At 35.6% G+C, this 17,326-nt stretch overlaps 3 protein-coding genes across 3 annotated transcripts; 1 reads left to right on the forward strand and 2 right to left on the reverse strand.

Annotated features, from left to right (window-relative positions):
* Positions 1–302: 302 nt before the first annotated feature.
* LOC132169379 (protein SRG1-like) lies at positions 303–3,552 on the reverse strand. Its single transcript, XM_059580418.2, has 4 exons — positions 3,316–3,552; positions 2,992–3,236; positions 2,566–2,887; positions 303–590 (listed from the first exon to the last, which is right to left on the reverse strand). Exons 1-4 carry the CDS (start codon positions 3,550–3,552, stop codon positions 303–305), a joined length of 1,092 nt encoding a protein of 363 aa, XP_059436401.2.
* A 6,906-nt stretch (positions 3,553–10,458) lies between these two features.
* On the reverse strand, positions 10,459–17,108 carry LOC132169380 (protein SRG1-like). The gene is made up of 4 exons (XM_088514037.1): positions 16,854–17,108; positions 16,507–16,751; positions 13,051–13,375; positions 10,459–10,722 (listed from the first exon to the last, which is right to left on the reverse strand). The coding sequence occupies exons 1-4, from the start codon at positions 17,106–17,108 to the stop codon at positions 10,459–10,461; spliced, it is 1,089 nt and encodes a 362-aa protein (XP_088370163.1).
* LOC132177110 (uncharacterized) lies at positions 14,349–15,389 on the forward strand. The gene has a single exon (XM_088512355.1). It carries the CDS (start codon positions 14,349–14,351, stop codon positions 15,387–15,389), a length of 1,041 nt encoding a protein of 346 aa, XP_088368481.1.
* Positions 17,109–17,326: the final 218 nt, after the last annotated feature.

The following is a 17,326-nucleotide window of genomic DNA, read 5'->3' on the forward strand; positions in this document are numbered from 1 at the left end:
ATGATATCATTTAAATCGTGATGCTAGATGCCCATCAGGAAAACAACAAGAAAATAAACATTCATGTCACACACCAACAACAATTTATTTATTTATATATATGCATTTATTTTTCATTTCTACAAAGCATCATATATAAGACAACATAACCTCAAACAAACAGTTAAGCAAATTAACCAATTTAGACCCATTCGAGCTGTAGCCAAATGGGATTATTTTTACCACTCGAAAACACACTATAGTCATAGGACTTTATTGCCACACAAATTAACAACATACGATATTTTCATTTTCTATCATCATCAGGCAGTAGTAGTAGTGGTAGTAGTGCTGTCTTCCTCATGAGTTTTGATTCTCATTTTCTCCAAGTATGATTTCCCATTTAGGTTATGGGAAAAGTAATCTTTCACATATTCTTCCATTCCAATCCTCTTAAACAATGGTGGGTTTTGTGGGGTTAACATGCTAGTTGCAGGCCCAATCTCTGCTTCGAATTTGGGGTTGAAGGACATGGCGATTGAGATCCTTTCTTTCTCTGAATTTACAGTTGCCCTGTGCTCGATGCTTTTATATGCCCCATTGCTCAAGATCTGCAAAACCACACAACACCATGCATGCATGCATGCTCAACTCACGTGTTTTAGTTCTTCATTCGTTTATTTGTGCATGCATATATATATATATATGTTACTGCAGCTAGCTTAAGGTTGCTGTTCTGTATAAATCGTAGTGAGAATGTTCCCTAGCAGTTGCAAGGTAATTAGGGTTGGATTATATATTTATATTTGTGATTTAGTTGGGATGTGGTCTGACCACCCTTGAAAATGTTTATGCATGACTCCAAAATAACTTAGAGGTAGCTAGACCACCTATGAAAAGTTAGGGGTGGTCTGAGCCACCACTGAAAACTCTCAAGAGAGTGGTTGAGCTACCTTCAAAAACGTCTTGAGGGGTGGTCAGACCCCTACCCTAGTGAGGTGGTGCGTGGTCTGAAGTATTACCACTGAGAAGATGGAATTGGGTTTATCTAGGAGAAAATATATTTTATCCCCAAAGTATTACTTTGACATTTTTGCGTCTATTAAGCCCTAAAATGTCTCCAGGTGGGGTAAAATGTATTTTTCTTAAACTTTGTGGGTGTGCTAATTAATGCAACTCAATTCGTATACCTACTATAAAAATAAAAAAACAAGCAAGAAAAAAGACAAAAAAAAAAAAAAAAAAAACCTTAAATGATGAAACTTCACTTAACCCCATGTATTTTCATTACTTTTAATCTCATTCAAAGTTCAAAAACTCTCAATTTAGTATATCCAATTTTAAAAAATTTGCAATCTCACACATTCTTTATGATTATTTGTTAAATCCTAACAGATGCGTGTAGAAATCCCAAAATACCTTCTTTTTTTTTTTTTTTTTTTTTTTTTTTTTAATTTTTAAGAAATTTCCTGTATATGATGGGTCACCAGGCCCACAAGGTGACCCATGGCAGTAGGTCAGTACCGGACCCTGCTGTGGGTCACGACCCACAGTCATGGGTCATGCAAGTTGCAACACATGGTTTTCCTATCTTTTTTTTTTTTTTTTTTTTTTTTTTTAATTTTTTTATTACTTTTTTTAATTAATTTTTAATTTTTAATTAATGATAAATTTGAAATTTTATAAAATTTTCAGGGGTATAAAGTTCATTTTACCCATTGCCATCAGATTTAATCCCAAACCCGAATGAGAATGGTGACATTACAAAAAATTAGAAGTTGCATACACTTTAAGAGCTTTAAACCTTTAAAGAGAAGATTGTAAAAGCGAGAAAAGTTCATACGGGTTAAGTGCAATTTTTCCAAACTTAAAAAAAGTAATGCAGTAAAGAGACTCCACTCTCCACCAATTGGAGGTGGTTAGATCACCCTGTCACTTAGGGTGAGGGGTCTGATAACCACCTTAGAAGACATTTATGAGGTGGCTGAATTACTCTCAAAATATCACAGGGGTGGCCAGACTACCCTTAAAAGGTTAGGGGTTGCATGAGCCACTTTCAAAAACTCCCAAGGAGGCGGTTGGACGACCTCCACCCTCACGTGAGTGGGTTGTCCAATTACCCTGAGGCCTCTCCTCCATCTTCATTTTTTTATTTATTTTTATTTTTTCTAGTTTTTGTTTTGTTTTGTTATTTTATTTATTTATTTGTTTATTTTGGGTGTAAAAACTGAGTTTCATTAGTACCCTACGTACAAAAGTTTTGTTAAATACCCCTTTTCCAGAGCAATATTTGGGGCTAAAGTGTCACCTGCAACACACATAAAATAATTTCCATCCAAATAGATTCTAAAAGAACTTAAACTAAGGGTGGAAAGTGTTACAGTTTGATAGTTTGTTGAGTTCCAAGTGCCATCTTTTAAATTCTGAATTAAAAATATCAAAGTAGTTATACTTTGGGGTTAAACATGTGTTTTTCCATGTTTGGAAATGATATTAGACCAATAAAATATTTGAATTGGATACCTAGGGCTTCAAAAAATCTAATAAACAGATTTAATACATAGGAAAAGATTAAGCATGACAGACCTCCATAACATCTCCTACATTGACAACAAAGGCATCCGGGAGGAAGTTGAGTGGCATCCAAACCCCATCTTTCTTTATCTGGAGACCTCCCACTCCATTAACTTGGTGAAGGATGGTAATAAGAGAAGCATCCGAGTGAGGGGAAAGTCCCATAACAAGTTCTGGTTGTGGGCATGGAGGATAGTAATTCATCCTCATTGATTGCAACCCATCTTCAATTATCTCCATCTCTCTCTTCTCCATCTTCACAGCTTTTCCCATCAGCACCACAAGTGTCATGGCAAGTTTTTGCAACTCTGAGAAGTATGCCTCTAAGGTATTCCTGCATGAGATAAAAAAATTAAAAAAAAAAGAAAGAAAAAAGAAGAAGAAGAAAGTCCATTTGTGAGAGAGAGAGAGAGAGAGAGAGAGAGAAACAGAGAGAACCTTAAGGATGGCGGGAGCTCTGGGAATAAATATGGATTTCTTCTGTGAATAGGGTTGATTAGTGCGTTGAACTTGTCACCCCAATCAAGCTTCTGATTTTCAGATCGAACTACAGTTCCATAGCCTTCAAACTCACCTGGTCTTACCTTGTATTTCATTTTCTCATCAAAGGGAAGCTTGAAGAATCCTTCAATCTCATTTTTCAGCTTCTCCAAAAGTGAAAAGCTAACTCCATGGTTCACCAGCTGAGAAACAAAAATATGTTCAAGTTTTTATTTTGGTTAAGGAAAAAAAAAAACAACACCACATATGTAAATTAAGAACCTGAAATATGCCCCAATCTTTGCAAGATAAGTGCAATTTCTCTAGTTCTAAGTGTGTGGCCTCCCCCAAGACCAAATTTTTCATGTCAATTGTGGGGACTGTTGGCAAGGGCCTTCCACATGCATGAGAGAGAGCAATAGGTTGTTGATCAGGACGAATGTATTTGCTTGGGACTGCAGTCAATGGCTCTTTGGTGATGAGCTCCATAACGCTGGGAGCTGGGTTTAGTGATGCCATCTCTTAATTAATTAACCATACCAGCATGGTGCAGTGGGTATATATAGCCCGAAAAAACATTTTTTGGCAAATAATAATAATAATTTTGCTAATATTAATTACAATCAAAATGGTGTTAGGGCTTGACAGACAATTCATTGTTGTGACGAATATAATATAGATATAAAATAATGAGTAGTATCTGTGTTATATATATAGTGTTAAAGCATTGATTAAATGATTAAATTTATTTATTTCTATTAGCTTCAGTTTTTAAGATAAGTGATGCGAAATTATATCAATTTGCCTTAAAACTTTATTTTTTATTTTTTTATTTTTATATATAATTTTTAACAAGGGCTATTTATTAGTAGTGTCATATCAATAAAATGCGGTGTATCGCATTTCTCTAAAAGAATTAATTGGTTCACCTTTTCTTTATGGTTATCAAGTTCATCTTAACTATCAAATTAACAAAATAGCTGATAGTGGTAATTTGACAGAAAAGTTCATAGGTTTGCATATCTTTTCAAATATATATACGGTAGAATTCATTTTATTTTTAACCATCTTCATAATGAATAGATGAATTTACTATTGAATTTGTACGTGTAGGTCCACAAATCTAATGATTAATATATATATTGAATTTGTAAAATGAGATGTGAAAAATATTGCCGTGAATAAAAAGACACGTGAAATTACGTGCATATGTAACACATGTTATGGAATTAATCCGTGGACAACTCAAGTTGGTGTACAATAATTATCAAAACAACAAAGGAAACAATTAATTGAAACCTTGTCTACACCATTAATAGAGGTGATCGTTGACAAGAGATCATAGCTCCCTGTATATCTATGATTATATATGACTAGGATAGTGCTATTTTCAGGAAAATAACATCTCAACCTACATATATCTATGACTATATATGTAATGCCATGTGATGCCAATTGTGTTTTAACGTGTCTTTGAGATTCTTACCAATTGTAATATCATGCATGTTTGATAATCAAAAACAATTATAGTGAAATATGATTGGTGGGGATGGTAGCCTTTCCGAGAAAGAAAGAAAGAGCTAAGATCCATGCATTGGCCTCCAATACTTTGAGGAGGTAGATAAAACCATTAATTACTATATATGATATCCTAAACAAGTTTAAAATTACTATGATATTCATTTTAAACTATATATTCTAGAAGACGGCATAAGGGGACAGAGTTGAGGAACTTCTTTCAAATTGGGTTGGAGGAACTTTCTTCAACTTAGTCTATAAAAATGACATGTGTCATTTGAACATGTGAGATATACATGTTTTTTAATAGCATGGACAAAGTTGGAATAAATAATATTAAAAATTCATGTGCATCTCACATGTTATTAAAAACATTGACACATGTCATTTTTATAGATTGGGTTGAAGGAAGTTCCTCCAACCCAGCTAGGAGAAAAACTCTGTCCCAGCATAAGGTGCATACGTGAATATAAAGATAGACAAAGTTTTCTTTCAAATGGGTTGGAGGAATTCCTTTAATCTAATATATTTAATTATATTTAAATCCTGTAATTCTCATATGTATTTTTAAAATATACATGTAATAAATCACATGTTCTACGTAGATTTAAGAATTTTCCTCCAACATAGTTCAAAAGAAAATCGTCCAAGATAAAAATTCCTTCGATATGTAAGTTTAATGGCATGAATATTAGTCATCATCGTGAATGAGTAGCAGCATTTGAAAACAATATTGACTTCATAAAAACCCATTTGCCATTCATGGAAAATTGGGAATTATTTGTAAATATGGGTTTTACGGCAAGGAAGATTGAATAACACGTATGATATATAGTTGGTGCAGTTGGTGCACCTGCCTCTTGAAAGGTTGATCGAGTCTAACATGTATGGTAATGATTTTATTGTCACGTGGTTTAAATTTTTTAATTAACGTAACAATATATCACTCCAAGCTATAGTATTATATACATCGTTAAATGCAATAAAATAAAGAGTTAATTATCTTTTTAGTATTTAAGTTTTCACGTTTTTATTTTTTTACACCTAAATTTCAATTTGTATCACAGATGGTTACTATCTCTGTCGCAATTTCGTTAGCCAAACTAACGGACTGTCATGACGGTAGCCGGTTTCAGCCATCCTTGCAGCCCGTCTGGAGTGCCCAAACCACTCCTAACGCTTTTGGGGTGGTTCGGCTTCCCCCAATGACCAAAAATGGGTGACTAAAACCACCCCAAAAGATCAACCTTAGGGGTGGTTGAGCCACCAACAGAAACCCTAGCCGGAGTGGGGAATTACTTGGGGTTTTTTAGCAAAAACTTAAAATGGAGTCTTGAACCAATTAAGATTTGTATCCTTAATATTCATTCAAATGTACTTACAAGCGTCTCATCATAATTATGGTATCCCTGGAATCCTTCTAGGTTGCGTCAGGCGTGACTGTCGGCCACAGCATGTTCCTGATCATCAAAGTAATGTATTTTCATAATGCATATAAACGTGCTTCAAATTAATCTGGAATTTTCTTTTGTAAAAGTTGATGATGCATGCTTGAGCAAGTTCAATGTCACCATGGATCGTAAAGTCGTCATCCGTGACGCATGCATGTGCCAGCAGACAGGCCAAGCTTGGGGATATTGATAGCTCATAGAGGTTGACGAACATCATATTTTGCTTTATCCTCGTGCATTTGAATCCTTTGATCAATCTGTCATATCATGTCATGTCATTTTTCTATGCATCCAACATACGCACATGTCATAATTCGGTGGTTACGTAATTGTTGTTTATTAAATTAATCTAATCCAAAGAGTTGGTTAATTAGCTAGATTATGTTTGATTGATGTTTGTGCTCCAAAGACGGGGTACATTAACTTGGCTTGTCCCTATAATTGCGCTATTTGTGGATAAACAAGAGAAAGAAGCTTTGACTGATGGATTTCGAATCTTTTTTAAATGCTAATTAATTAACTGAATTCTTACTTCTATACAGTTGATATGATCAAACGTTTACTTGTAATTAACAATGATATTCTTCAGACGATTCAAGGCCATCCACGTATAATATATATAAAATTGTATTTCCACATGTGGGATTCATTTTTTTGGTTGTTTTTTGTTTTAACGTGAGAGTTCGATAAGGACTTTTTTTTTTTTTTTTTTTTTTTTTTTTTTTTAAAAAGGACTTGGTAAGGCACAAACAATCCTAAAGTCTTTAGATGATCAGAAAACTTGGCGAATTTACAAAAAGGAAAGTACTTGAAAAAGCTAAAGATGATCAGAAAAATGAAAAGAGAGAAAATGATGAATAATCTACTGTGTAATTTCTGTTGAATGACATGATGTTTTTCCTACATGTAAACTGAAGAAATATTCAGGATCTTCCCTAGAGATCTCTTGGGAAGATCTCTAGGGTTTCCTACTCTAGGACTCTAGAGTCCTAGAGTAGGAAACCCTAGAATTCCTGAATTTCCGGCTATAAGTAATTCTTCTAGAAAGTTCACAATCAGGAAACAATTGAGATTTGCTCTAATATCAGCTAGAGTCACCACATAAGATCGAGGTCACTCCTGCATATGAAACTGCAATCATGCCATGGTAAAAACTATTACTTTATTACGGGAATGTGGGCAATGTATGTGTTTAACATTACTTCAACATTGTTTATTTGTACTTTAGGTCAATTAATATCAAATCTAGTTATCAAAGTCTAATCATTTAACCATTAATGTGGGAACTTTCTTTAAAACTATAGAAGGCCAATCAGAAAAACTGATTCAAGCAATATTGGAGCACTGAGTGTTAATTAGGTTGTATGTTGGCAAATTTTTGGGGACTTCAAATTGAGTTAAAAGAGCCATGCAAGCATTCAAGACTAACCAAGAAGCTTGATCACAAACTCGGTCGATGGCTGGTCAAATGTGATCTTCAAGGCACTTTAAGAATTGAGATTCGAGAGCTTTGATCGCGCGTAGAAAGTTCGAACGGATGTCTTCAAGATGTTGAAATTCAAGTTCTCGAGAGGCTCGGTTGTGGTGGTGACTGCATTACGTTTGAACGAGGTTGAAGCATAGTATATATGGAACAAGTTACCACTAGGATCCTCAGTCATAATGGCTATTGCAAAATGATCGAACATAGGTATTTTACAAGAGCTACAGATCGAGGTGTCCGGTAGCAAGCCCGGTCGTAAAGGGTTCAAACTCAAAGGGAATTGAGCTAGATCCTAGACGCTCGGTTGCAACACTGGTTGTACCACGTTCAAATGCCACCAGCGAAAGAACTGTGAAACCCTAGCTAGCTTGCGTTCGAACGTGTGACTAACCCATTTGATTATGACTTGCAGCTAAATTACATGCTTTCCCAGGATCTATATAAGCATCCTTATCAACAATTTTTAGAAGACCTTAAGGCCATTGTTTTGTGCTCTTGGAGATAATTAACCTTAGTATCCGTTTGCTTTCATTCTTAAACCTTTCCTAGACTTTGTTAAACCACACAAAAGCAAACCTTCAACCACCAAGGTTTAGAAGACTGGCCAGAGTTCTTAAGCTATTGCGGTATGAAACAAACAAGCTAGTTGTTTATTGGATACAATTTATCTTTATTACAAAGGTTTTGCAAGTATAATTTATTGTAATTTTAATATTTTATTGTAAATATGTCCCCTAGAGTTTAGCTGCCTCGTAATGGTTTTACTTTTGAAGAGTTCTTCAAAAAGTTTTGATGTAGATCATACGACATTTGAGTTTCTCAAGCATCTGTAGCTGATCAGAGTGTTGGAGTTCGAACTAGGTCTAGCACCTGTTTGATTTGCTTGAAGAATGAGCCGTAGAACTAGACTAGATTTGTATTATTTTAGATTTGGTTTGTAATATTTCAGTATTTTACTTGTTGATCGCTCCTATGCCGAAACGCTTGATGTTATCGTTATATGTTAAGTATTTGAGTAAAATAGAGAGGAAATAAAAAAATAATAATATGAGTTGAAAACTAAGTAACCTCAATAATATATATTTTTTTATAACAATAATACGTATCAAAGCCTCCAAATGTGAGAGAATATCAAACATAAATTACCGTCTCAAACAACTACATACAATTGATATGCATAAGTCTACCACTACAAGCCCTTCATTCAACATCTCTAGATAGGTGAACAGCTCTAACCTATCGTCTCGATAAGCTGGCTAAACTGTAAAACATCGGGATGTTTTACATATAGAAAAGTAATTATGACAGTCCACAACTTAATATGTAGGTAATCAATAAAACTTAGCCAATGCAGTGAGCCTAGTTTAGTCGAGAATTAATCAAAAGATTGAATACTTTAGAATTTGGATGTATTTTGAAGAAAATTTGAATAGTGTAGCCTTTGTTATCACGCACTCATAGAAAAGAAGCATGTTTTGAAAATGGTTAAGGCACATAGGATCTAGTGCAGGAAATCATGTTAATGAAGTGTACATAGTCATTTGTAGTGCATAATCGTCATTTATATGGTCTATTTGTGTCTTTTCTCATTCACGGTAGGGTTTGTACATCTCGATGGACCTTTGGTACAACACCGATACCTAAGTGAGGTACAAGATCAAGCCACTACTAATGGTTTGACCACATTCGATCTTGATTGATCCACACCACAAACGATGCCGCAACTGCAAGCCCAAGGCACGACCACAATCCGTACATGGCCCCATTGGTCACTAACAATCATTAGATCCAAAGTTAACAGGAATAAAAATAAATGTAGACCATGGGGTCTAGTTCTTAATTATATGGGTATAACCACCATCATCATGAATGTTATGCTCACAACATATAAGTTATAAAGTCATTAGTATTAATGTACAGTTTATCGAAAGATAGACATGTTAAATGAAAAAGCTTTTTTTATTTATTTATTATTATTATTATTATTATTATTATTATTATTATGGTTCATGGGAAATTACTTCGATCGCTCGTTCTCAGTTGACTCAAAAAGACAAAAATACCCTTTATAAGATTAAAAAAAAATAAAATCAAGAGAAACGATAAAGCCACGCGACAAAGCCATGTATCGAACACGTACGCTATATATCATGAAAAGCTATCAAAAGGGTCTCTTCGAAGCAACAGCCACTCTTTTTTGATGGCTTAAATATTGGTGAGATTGTTAACCCTAAAAGCAAAGGTTCAAGGATGGTGACGAAAAGAAAAAATCTAGCAAGACCCACAAACGGAATTGGACCAAACACACGTACAGCTTTGCACCTTTGCCCTTGCTATTATTAGCTGCTGACACAAAACTGCTTCCACTAAAGTCCCTCCTGGCCCCCCCACCCCCCACCATTTTCTTTTTGCTGGTTTTACATAAAATTGATTTGTTCATGAATGACTTCTTTTCACATACACACGGCTTGTGATACACTTACACTAGATTAATACTACAAGTTTATTTTGTGTTCTTTCAAGATTGACATGACTCTTAAAATTACTATTGGACTTGTGATCGATCATTATTGGATTTTGATCAAATAATAATTTTAAAATCGATCTACCTTAGATTTAGAGTGACACAAGAGAGACTTATATAGAATTACTTATGATACTAAAATTCGATCCTCTCAAACTAATAAAAGCTATTTGTTGTAAACGTTTCTTTTTTAGTAACTTTCCTAAAGCTAGCTAGCTTTAAAGTTGTGAAGGATGCACTCTCACAGAAGAATCAAATTTTATTCTACTTTTCATTTCCACAAAGAGAAACATGACACCAAACATGACAAGAGTTAATGGATGTCTACCATTTGAACACGTACATCATAGGACACAAGACTTTATTGCCACACCCACACACCATATATAACATTATAGTATTCAATTTCGAAACTATCATGTACTATTATACATGTGTTGTATATGTTTTCAACCATTGTTGCCTTCCCCGATTTGTATCCTCATGTTGTCCAGTGACTTTCCATTCATGTTACGGGAGAAGTAATCTTTGACGTATTCCTCCATTCCAATCCTTTTAAACAATGGTGGGGTTTCTGTGTTTAAAAGACTTTTTGCTGGCCCTATCTCTGCATCCAATTTGGGGTTGAAGAACATAGCGATAGATATCCTTTCTTTCTCTGCATTCACTGTTGCTCTGTGCTCAACGCTGGTGTAGGCTCCATTGCTCAAGATCTGCAAAATGACATTAAATTGGATGTTTAGAGTATGTTATGATACTAAAGGCCTGTTTAGGTGTGCGTTTGAAGAGTTTAACACTTAAAAAGTCAATTTGAAGAAAAAAGTACCCGTTTGGTATAAAAAAATTAGCGGAAACTTCACTATGACCCCCTAAACTTCCATTCGATTTTATAAACTCTCACTAAACTTCCAAATCTCTCATTTCGGACCCCTGAATTTTCAATTACTCTCAATGTGGATCCCTCCGTCAGATTTTAAACGTTACATGACTATACCTCTGGCTTTTGTATAAAATTCTAACTTCTAAAACATTTTTTTTTTATTTTTACAAAAATGAAAATAAAGGGCATTTTGGTCCCTTTTTTTTTTTTTTTTGTATTTTTAATGGCTAAAATTAACGGAAGGGTTCTAATTGAGAGTAATTGAAAGTTCAAGGGTCTAAAATGAGAAATTTGAAAGTTCAAGGAGGGTTTGTAAAATCGGGTGGAAGTTCAGGGGGCCAAAGTAAAGTTTTTCCAAAAAATTAAAAGCGCTTTTAAGGGTCTGAAAAGCCTAAAAATGACAAAAACACACTTTTGACAAAAGCTTAAAAATGAAGCTTTGTCAAAAAAGTGTTTTTTTTTTTTACTTAAAAGCTATATTTTCTCAAACACAATCATAAACATGCTCTAATTAGTGTCTCACATAGCTTAATTAAGCATTATACAATCTTAATCACGTAAATATAGCTCTAAAATACCATTTCCTTATAAGCCAATTTTTAAGAGTGAATTATGTTTAAAGTGGCCGCCATGTCGAGTATAAGGTCAAATGGGTTCTAACTTTGCGATTGAGTCACAGAGAGAGCAAGCGATAGACTAGCCTTGGTACTATGTTTGGGAATAGTACTAGTATTATAAGTCATTGAATAGTAGTGATAGGTGAGTGGAGTTGCACTAAAAGAAAAAGGGCTATGTATCATGCATTGGGTCAGTGTTGATAGAGTATTGGACTGCTGTGGACATCAGCTGTGGAGCGTGCATGGTAGTACATATATAAAAAAAATGCTACATACACTCTCACTCTCTAAGATTGCACGAAAAATCACAATTAGGGTTTGAATGAATCATTATTGGATTTTGGATTCACTAATAATTTTCACTGCTATGTCATAAACTTTCCACTTAAAACTTAAAAGTTAGGGTAACTGAACCTGGCCTATTGTTCAATAATATTTGCTATTGATAATATAAGTTAGGGTAACTGAACCTTGGCCTAATGATCCACTTTAGAAAGCTTAATATTTAATCAAAAGTTGTTGCAGTCAAGTCAAGAGTGGGGCAATTACACATGATCAGTTAGGGAATTGATTTGTACTTTAGGATTTATATTTCATAATTCTTAATGATTAAATTAAATTAATGTTTTCTATATGAAGAATTGGGATTGACTTCTTAGAATATTTTATTATGTGGTAATTATTTATAGTTAAAATAATATATGGCAGAAAATCTGAATTAGATCATAAATTTACCCGTGCATCACGTAACAACTTTTCTACCATATTTGGAAATGATATTGGACCAATAAGGGGCCGTTTGGGAGTGCGATTTTAATAAGTGCGATTTTAAAAATTGCGTTTTTAAAATCGCTACTTTTTAAAATCGCACAGGCGTTTGGTAAAACATACTAAAAAATACTTTTTTTATCAATTGAGTGTTTGGATAATATTAGCATATAATTGCGGTTTCATGACCAAATTACCAATAAGGATGAACAAGACAGAGGATGAAGAAAAAAAAAAAAAGAGAAAAAGAAGGGTTTTAATATATTTTAGGTGGCTATTATTGGTATTTTTTTCATTCCCGTTCTAAAAAAGGTAACTATTGCGCCAAATATCTTTTTAATAGAAATCGTGATTTTGTTTTAAATTCGCATTTTTTCAAATAAGCACCCTCTAATCAGCTTATGAAAATCGCAGATTTTTTTGCGATTTCAAAATTTGCGTTTTTAAAATCGCAATCCCAAACACCCTAAAGTTGCGATTTGGTTTAAAATCGCAGATTATTTTTTAAAAAACGCACTCCCAAACGCACCCTATAAGTTAAAAGAGTATGATTGCTAAAGTTTCCAAAAACCATGATATGACTAGATTCAATATACCACATGTTTTCTTTAAAAAAGGAAGTAAAAATGGGGAGATGGACGAGTAATTTTAGAAGTTTTTCTTGTCTCCTCAAAAAATGAGATGGCTTTTAAAATCACTATTTGATCAAAATCCAATAATAATCAATCACAAGCTCAATCATCATTACTTGGGAGAGACAGAGAAGTATGACAAACCTCCATGATGTCTCCTACGTTCACAACGAAGGCATCCGGGAGGAAGCTCACCGGAATCCAACCCCCTTCTGTCTTTATTTGGAGACCATCTACTTCATTAACTTGGTGGAGGATGGTGACGCCGGTGAGGTCGGAGTGGGGGCTGAGGCCGACGACAAGTTCTGGTTGTGAGCATGGAGGATAGTAAGTCATCCTTACTGATTGCAACCCATCTTCAAACAACTCCTCAATCTCTCTTGTATCCATCTTCAGAGCTTTTCCCATCAACACCATAAGTGTCATGGCAAGCTTTTGCAACTCCAACAAGTATGACTCTAAGGTATCCCTGCAAGATGTGGAAAATGTCATGAAAGTAATTAATCCTAAGTGGTTGGTAATTGGCAGAAGCCTGAGCTTTATCCGACCAGTGTAGAGGAGGCATTTTACACCGTGTCCCATCGATCTTGTTAGGTTAGGATTTGGCACATTCGGTTTGCATGTACGTTGTTGAAAATGAGCACCTCAATATGTCCAGGAAGCAGATTCTAGAAGGCAGGTCCGGACCCCCAGAAGCAAGGTCCGGACCCTATTTCCAGCAACCAGAAACAAGGTTTTGAAGGAAGGGTCCGGACCGCCAGAAGCAGGGTCCGGACCCCATTTTCCGAAAGTTCATTTTATGAGGCATGTCCGGACCTCAGATTTGCAGGGTCCGGACATGGCTGATTTATTAGGTTTATTTGTCTATTTAAGCTACGTGAGTTTGCCATTTATAACTTACGTATTTTGGAGAGCAAAATTAGAGAGCTTAGAGAGAGATATTGTTCTAGCTTATTTGAGAAGGGATTAAATACGTGAAGCCAATCGGAGTTTCGGTGAAAGGAAATCGTATAGAAGAATTGTGCCAGATGTTCTGGAAAGGGCTACTGCGGTAGAAGTCAAGTGGGTCGCTTGTCGTGTACAAGGAAGAGTAGATTGCAAAGGTTTTGTAATTCTTCTTGTATTCCTTATTCTTCTTATAGTGGATTGATTTCCTGGGTTTGGCTGCCCCGGAGAGGTTTTACATTTAGAGAGTTCTCTAAATGGTTTCCTCTTCGTAACCAAATATCTGTGTTCTTGATTTTCATTACATATCTGTATTTGGTTGATTATTGATTGTTAGGTCAGATCTTATTCCGCTTAATATTTGTGAATCACCTAGACATTTGAATAGGTGTCGTTTGGAGTCGTTTTAGAATTTTCAATTGGTATAAAATTTACTTCTAGTGATTTGTGATATTCTTTTATCATTTACTTCTTTCTTTGGGGTGAGAATGCAGAAAATGGTGTATCAAAATTCGGAATCCACACCAAGGAGGAAGCGCACTCGAGAAGAAAAATCAATCTTACAAGACAAGCTTTTGACACGCAACATTGTGATCGAGCGTGGAGTAGAGCAAAATGATCTTCAAGTGGAACCGTTTCGATTCATTCATGAAATATTCCAGGCCAATCAATGGACCTCTGTGTTCGTTCCTGTTAATGTATACACTCGATTAGTTCGGGAATTCTACTACAACATCGAAGACATTGACTTGGTTGATTCTCCGTCATTCAAGACCAAGGTCTCAGGGAAAACTCTCAATGTCACTCCTGAGTTGATAAGTGAAGTTACTGGGATTCCTTTGACAAATGAGAAGCCGCTTCCATTTTTGAAGACTGAGCCACAACCAACTAAAGCGGAGATCATGGCGGTTCTTAATCCGAGTCAAAAGCTTGTATGGGACGAAAACAAGAACAAAATTCCGATTGGTTATGTACGGGCTCCAGAGAGGCTGCTAACACGGATTGTGCTGCAAAATATTTGGCCAATCTCTCGAAATAGTCACGTGACTATAGAACGAGCAATGATGATTTATGGTATAATTACCCGTGTAGAGTTTTGTTTATGCACTCATATGGTGTTGACTATGATTGAGCTCCATGACGATCACTCCATTGCATTACCTTATGGCGGTCTCATCACAAAGATTCTGCACGCTACTTTGCCAAAAATTGCTGCAAATGAACATATGGAATCTCCTGAAGGTTATTTTGGCAAAGCAACAATGATGAAGTCAAATGCTCAACTTAGGCTTCATGCTTCAGCTGCTCATGCTTCTCATATCATTCAAGATCCTCCAGCTGCGTCTTCCTTGGAATCATCAGATACACAAAGTCAATTAAATAAAATCATTGACTTACTTAAAGCCCAAGGCCAAAGCATTGAAGCTATCAACAACCGCCTGACGACTCAAGGCCAAAGCATCGAAGCTATAACCACCCGCCTAACTACTTTGGAGAAAGATGTGAAGTATATCAAGGACAGTTTTTGGCAAGAATGATCTTCTCATCCTGTTTTGTTTTGTTCTTCTTTTAGGCAGAATATTTTTTTTAGTCTACTTATTTAAAGGTTTAATGGGTTGTTTTTCTTTGTTTTTTTTTTTAACTCTAGAATTTCATTTTTTTGTGTGCCTCCTTTGTCCTTCCGAGACAAAAAGGGGGAGTTGATTTTTTGATGTGTCATTTTCATGTACAAATTATTTTTGTCCCCGAATGGCCAAAAGGGGGAGTTTGTTAGGTTAGGATTTGGCACATTCGGTTTGCATGTACGTTGTTGAAAATGAGCACCTCAATATGTCCAGGAAGCAGATTCTAGAAGGCAGGTCCGGACCCCCAGAAGCAAGGTCCGGACCCTATTTCCAGCAACCAGAAACAAGGTTTTGAAGGAAGGGTCCGGACCGCCAGAAGCAGGGTCCGGACCCCATTTTCCGAAAGTTCATTTTATGAGGCATGTCCGGACCTCAGATTTGCAGGGTCCGGACATGGCTGATTTATTAGGTTTATTTGTCTATTTAAGCTACGTGAGTTTGCCATTTATAACTTACGTATTTTGGAGAGCAAAATTAGAGAGCTTAGAGAGAGATATTGTTCTAGCTTATTTGAGAAGGGATTAAATACGTGAAGCCAATCGGAGTTCCGGTGAAAGGAAATCGTATAGAAGAATTGTGCCAGATGTTCTGGAAAGGGCTACTGCGGTAGAAGTCAAGTGGGTCGCTTGTCGTGTACAAGGAAGAGTAGATTGCAAAGGTTTTGTAATTCTTCTTGTATTCCTTATTCTTCTTATAGTGGATTGATTTCCTGGGTTTGGCTGCCCCGGAGAGGTTTTACATTTAGAGAGTTCTCTAAATGGTTTCCTCTTCGTAACCAAATATCTGTGTTCTTGATTTTCATTACATATCTGTATTTGGTTGATTATTGATTGTTAGGTCAGATCTTATTCCGCTTAATATTTGTGAATCACCTAGACATTTGAATAGGTGTCGTTTGGAGTCGTTTTAGAATTTTCAGATCTAAATATCATGAAAGTCAAAGGAGAGAGAGAGAGAGAGAGAGAGAGAGAACCTCAAGGATGGATGGAGATCTAAATATCATGAAAGTCAAGGGAGAGAGAGAGAGAACCTCAAGGATGGATGGAGCTCGGGGAATAAATATGGCTTTCTTTTGTGAATAGGGTTGACTGTCATGTAGAATCTATCACCCCAGTCAAGTTTTTGACCTTTGGATCTGATAACTGTTCCATAGCCTTCAACATCACCTGGCTTTACCTTGAATTTCATTTTCTCTTCCATGGGAAGCTTGAAGAATTCTTCAATCTCATGCTTCAACTTCTTTAGTAGTGAAGAACTAACTCCATGGTTCACCAACTGTACATTAAAGAATCCTAATTACTTAATATATCTTCAAAGGGAAATCATATTTAAATATAAATTAATTAACCAATAATTAAATAAAATTGATAGAAGAACCTGAAAAAATCCCCAGTCTTTGCAAGTTGAACGCAACTTCTCTACCTCTAATCCTGTGGGCCCCCCAAAGGCCAATTTTTTCATGTCAATTGTGGTGATTGTTGGCAAAGTTGTGCAATCTGCAGAGAGAGCAAGAGGCTGTTGGTGTGGACAAATATAGCTCTGGGGGATGGCTATCATTTGCTCTTTTGTAAGCTCCATGACACTGAGAACTGAATTTGAGCTCCAAATGCCATCTGGCTCCAGTGAGGCCATTTGCTATATACCAGCATTGCTTGCAATGAGTATTATATATATAGCTTGAGAAAGCTTGGAAAAACATTATTTTATGCATTAAAACATGAAAAATAATAAAGTAATATATAGTTTGTGGATATGAAAAATTGAATGGTTGTGAGCTAGCCTCGATGGTTAATTATTTACTTCTTTTTTTTTGACATGTTCGCACAAAAGGAAGGAAGGGGATTCGAACT

The sequence above is a fragment of the Corylus avellana genome, chromosome 1 (assembly GCF_965113065.1).
Source record: "Corylus avellana chromosome 1, dhCorAvel1.hap1.2, whole genome shotgun sequence".
Classification (NCBI taxonomy): Eukaryota; Viridiplantae; Streptophyta; class Magnoliopsida; order Fagales; family Betulaceae; genus Corylus; species Corylus avellana.

Excerpts from the sequence above, each read along its gene's own strand:
- LOC132169379 (XM_059580418.2), bottom strand. The coding sequence starts at position 3,552 with ATGGCATCACTAAACCCAGCTCCCAGCGTTATGGAGCTCATCACCAAA. Across the intron at positions 3,237-3,315 it reads AAGATTGGGGCATATTTCAG|CTGGTGAACCATGGAGTTAG; the intron begins GTTCTTAATTTA and ends TTTGTTTCTCAG. Across the intron at positions 591-2,565 it reads ATGTAGGAGATGTTATGGAG|ATCTTGAGCAATGGGGCATA; the intron begins GTCTGTCATGCT and ends GTGGTTTTGCAG.
- LOC132177110 (XM_088512355.1), top strand. The coding sequence starts at position 14,349 with ATGGTGTATCAAAATTCGGAATCCACACCAAGGAGGAAGCGCACTCGA.
- LOC132169380 (XM_088514037.1), bottom strand. The coding sequence starts at position 17,108 with ATGGCCTCACTGGAGCCAGATGGCATTTGGAGCTCAAATTCAGTTCTC. Across the intron at positions 13,376-16,506 it reads GAGCTCCATCCATCCTTGAG|GGATACCTTAGAGTCATACT; the intron begins GTTCTCTCTCTC and ends CACATCTTGCAG. Across the intron at positions 10,723-13,050 it reads ACGTAGGAGACATCATGGAG|ATCTTGAGCAATGGAGCCTA; the intron begins GTTTGTCATACT and ends GTCATTTTGCAG.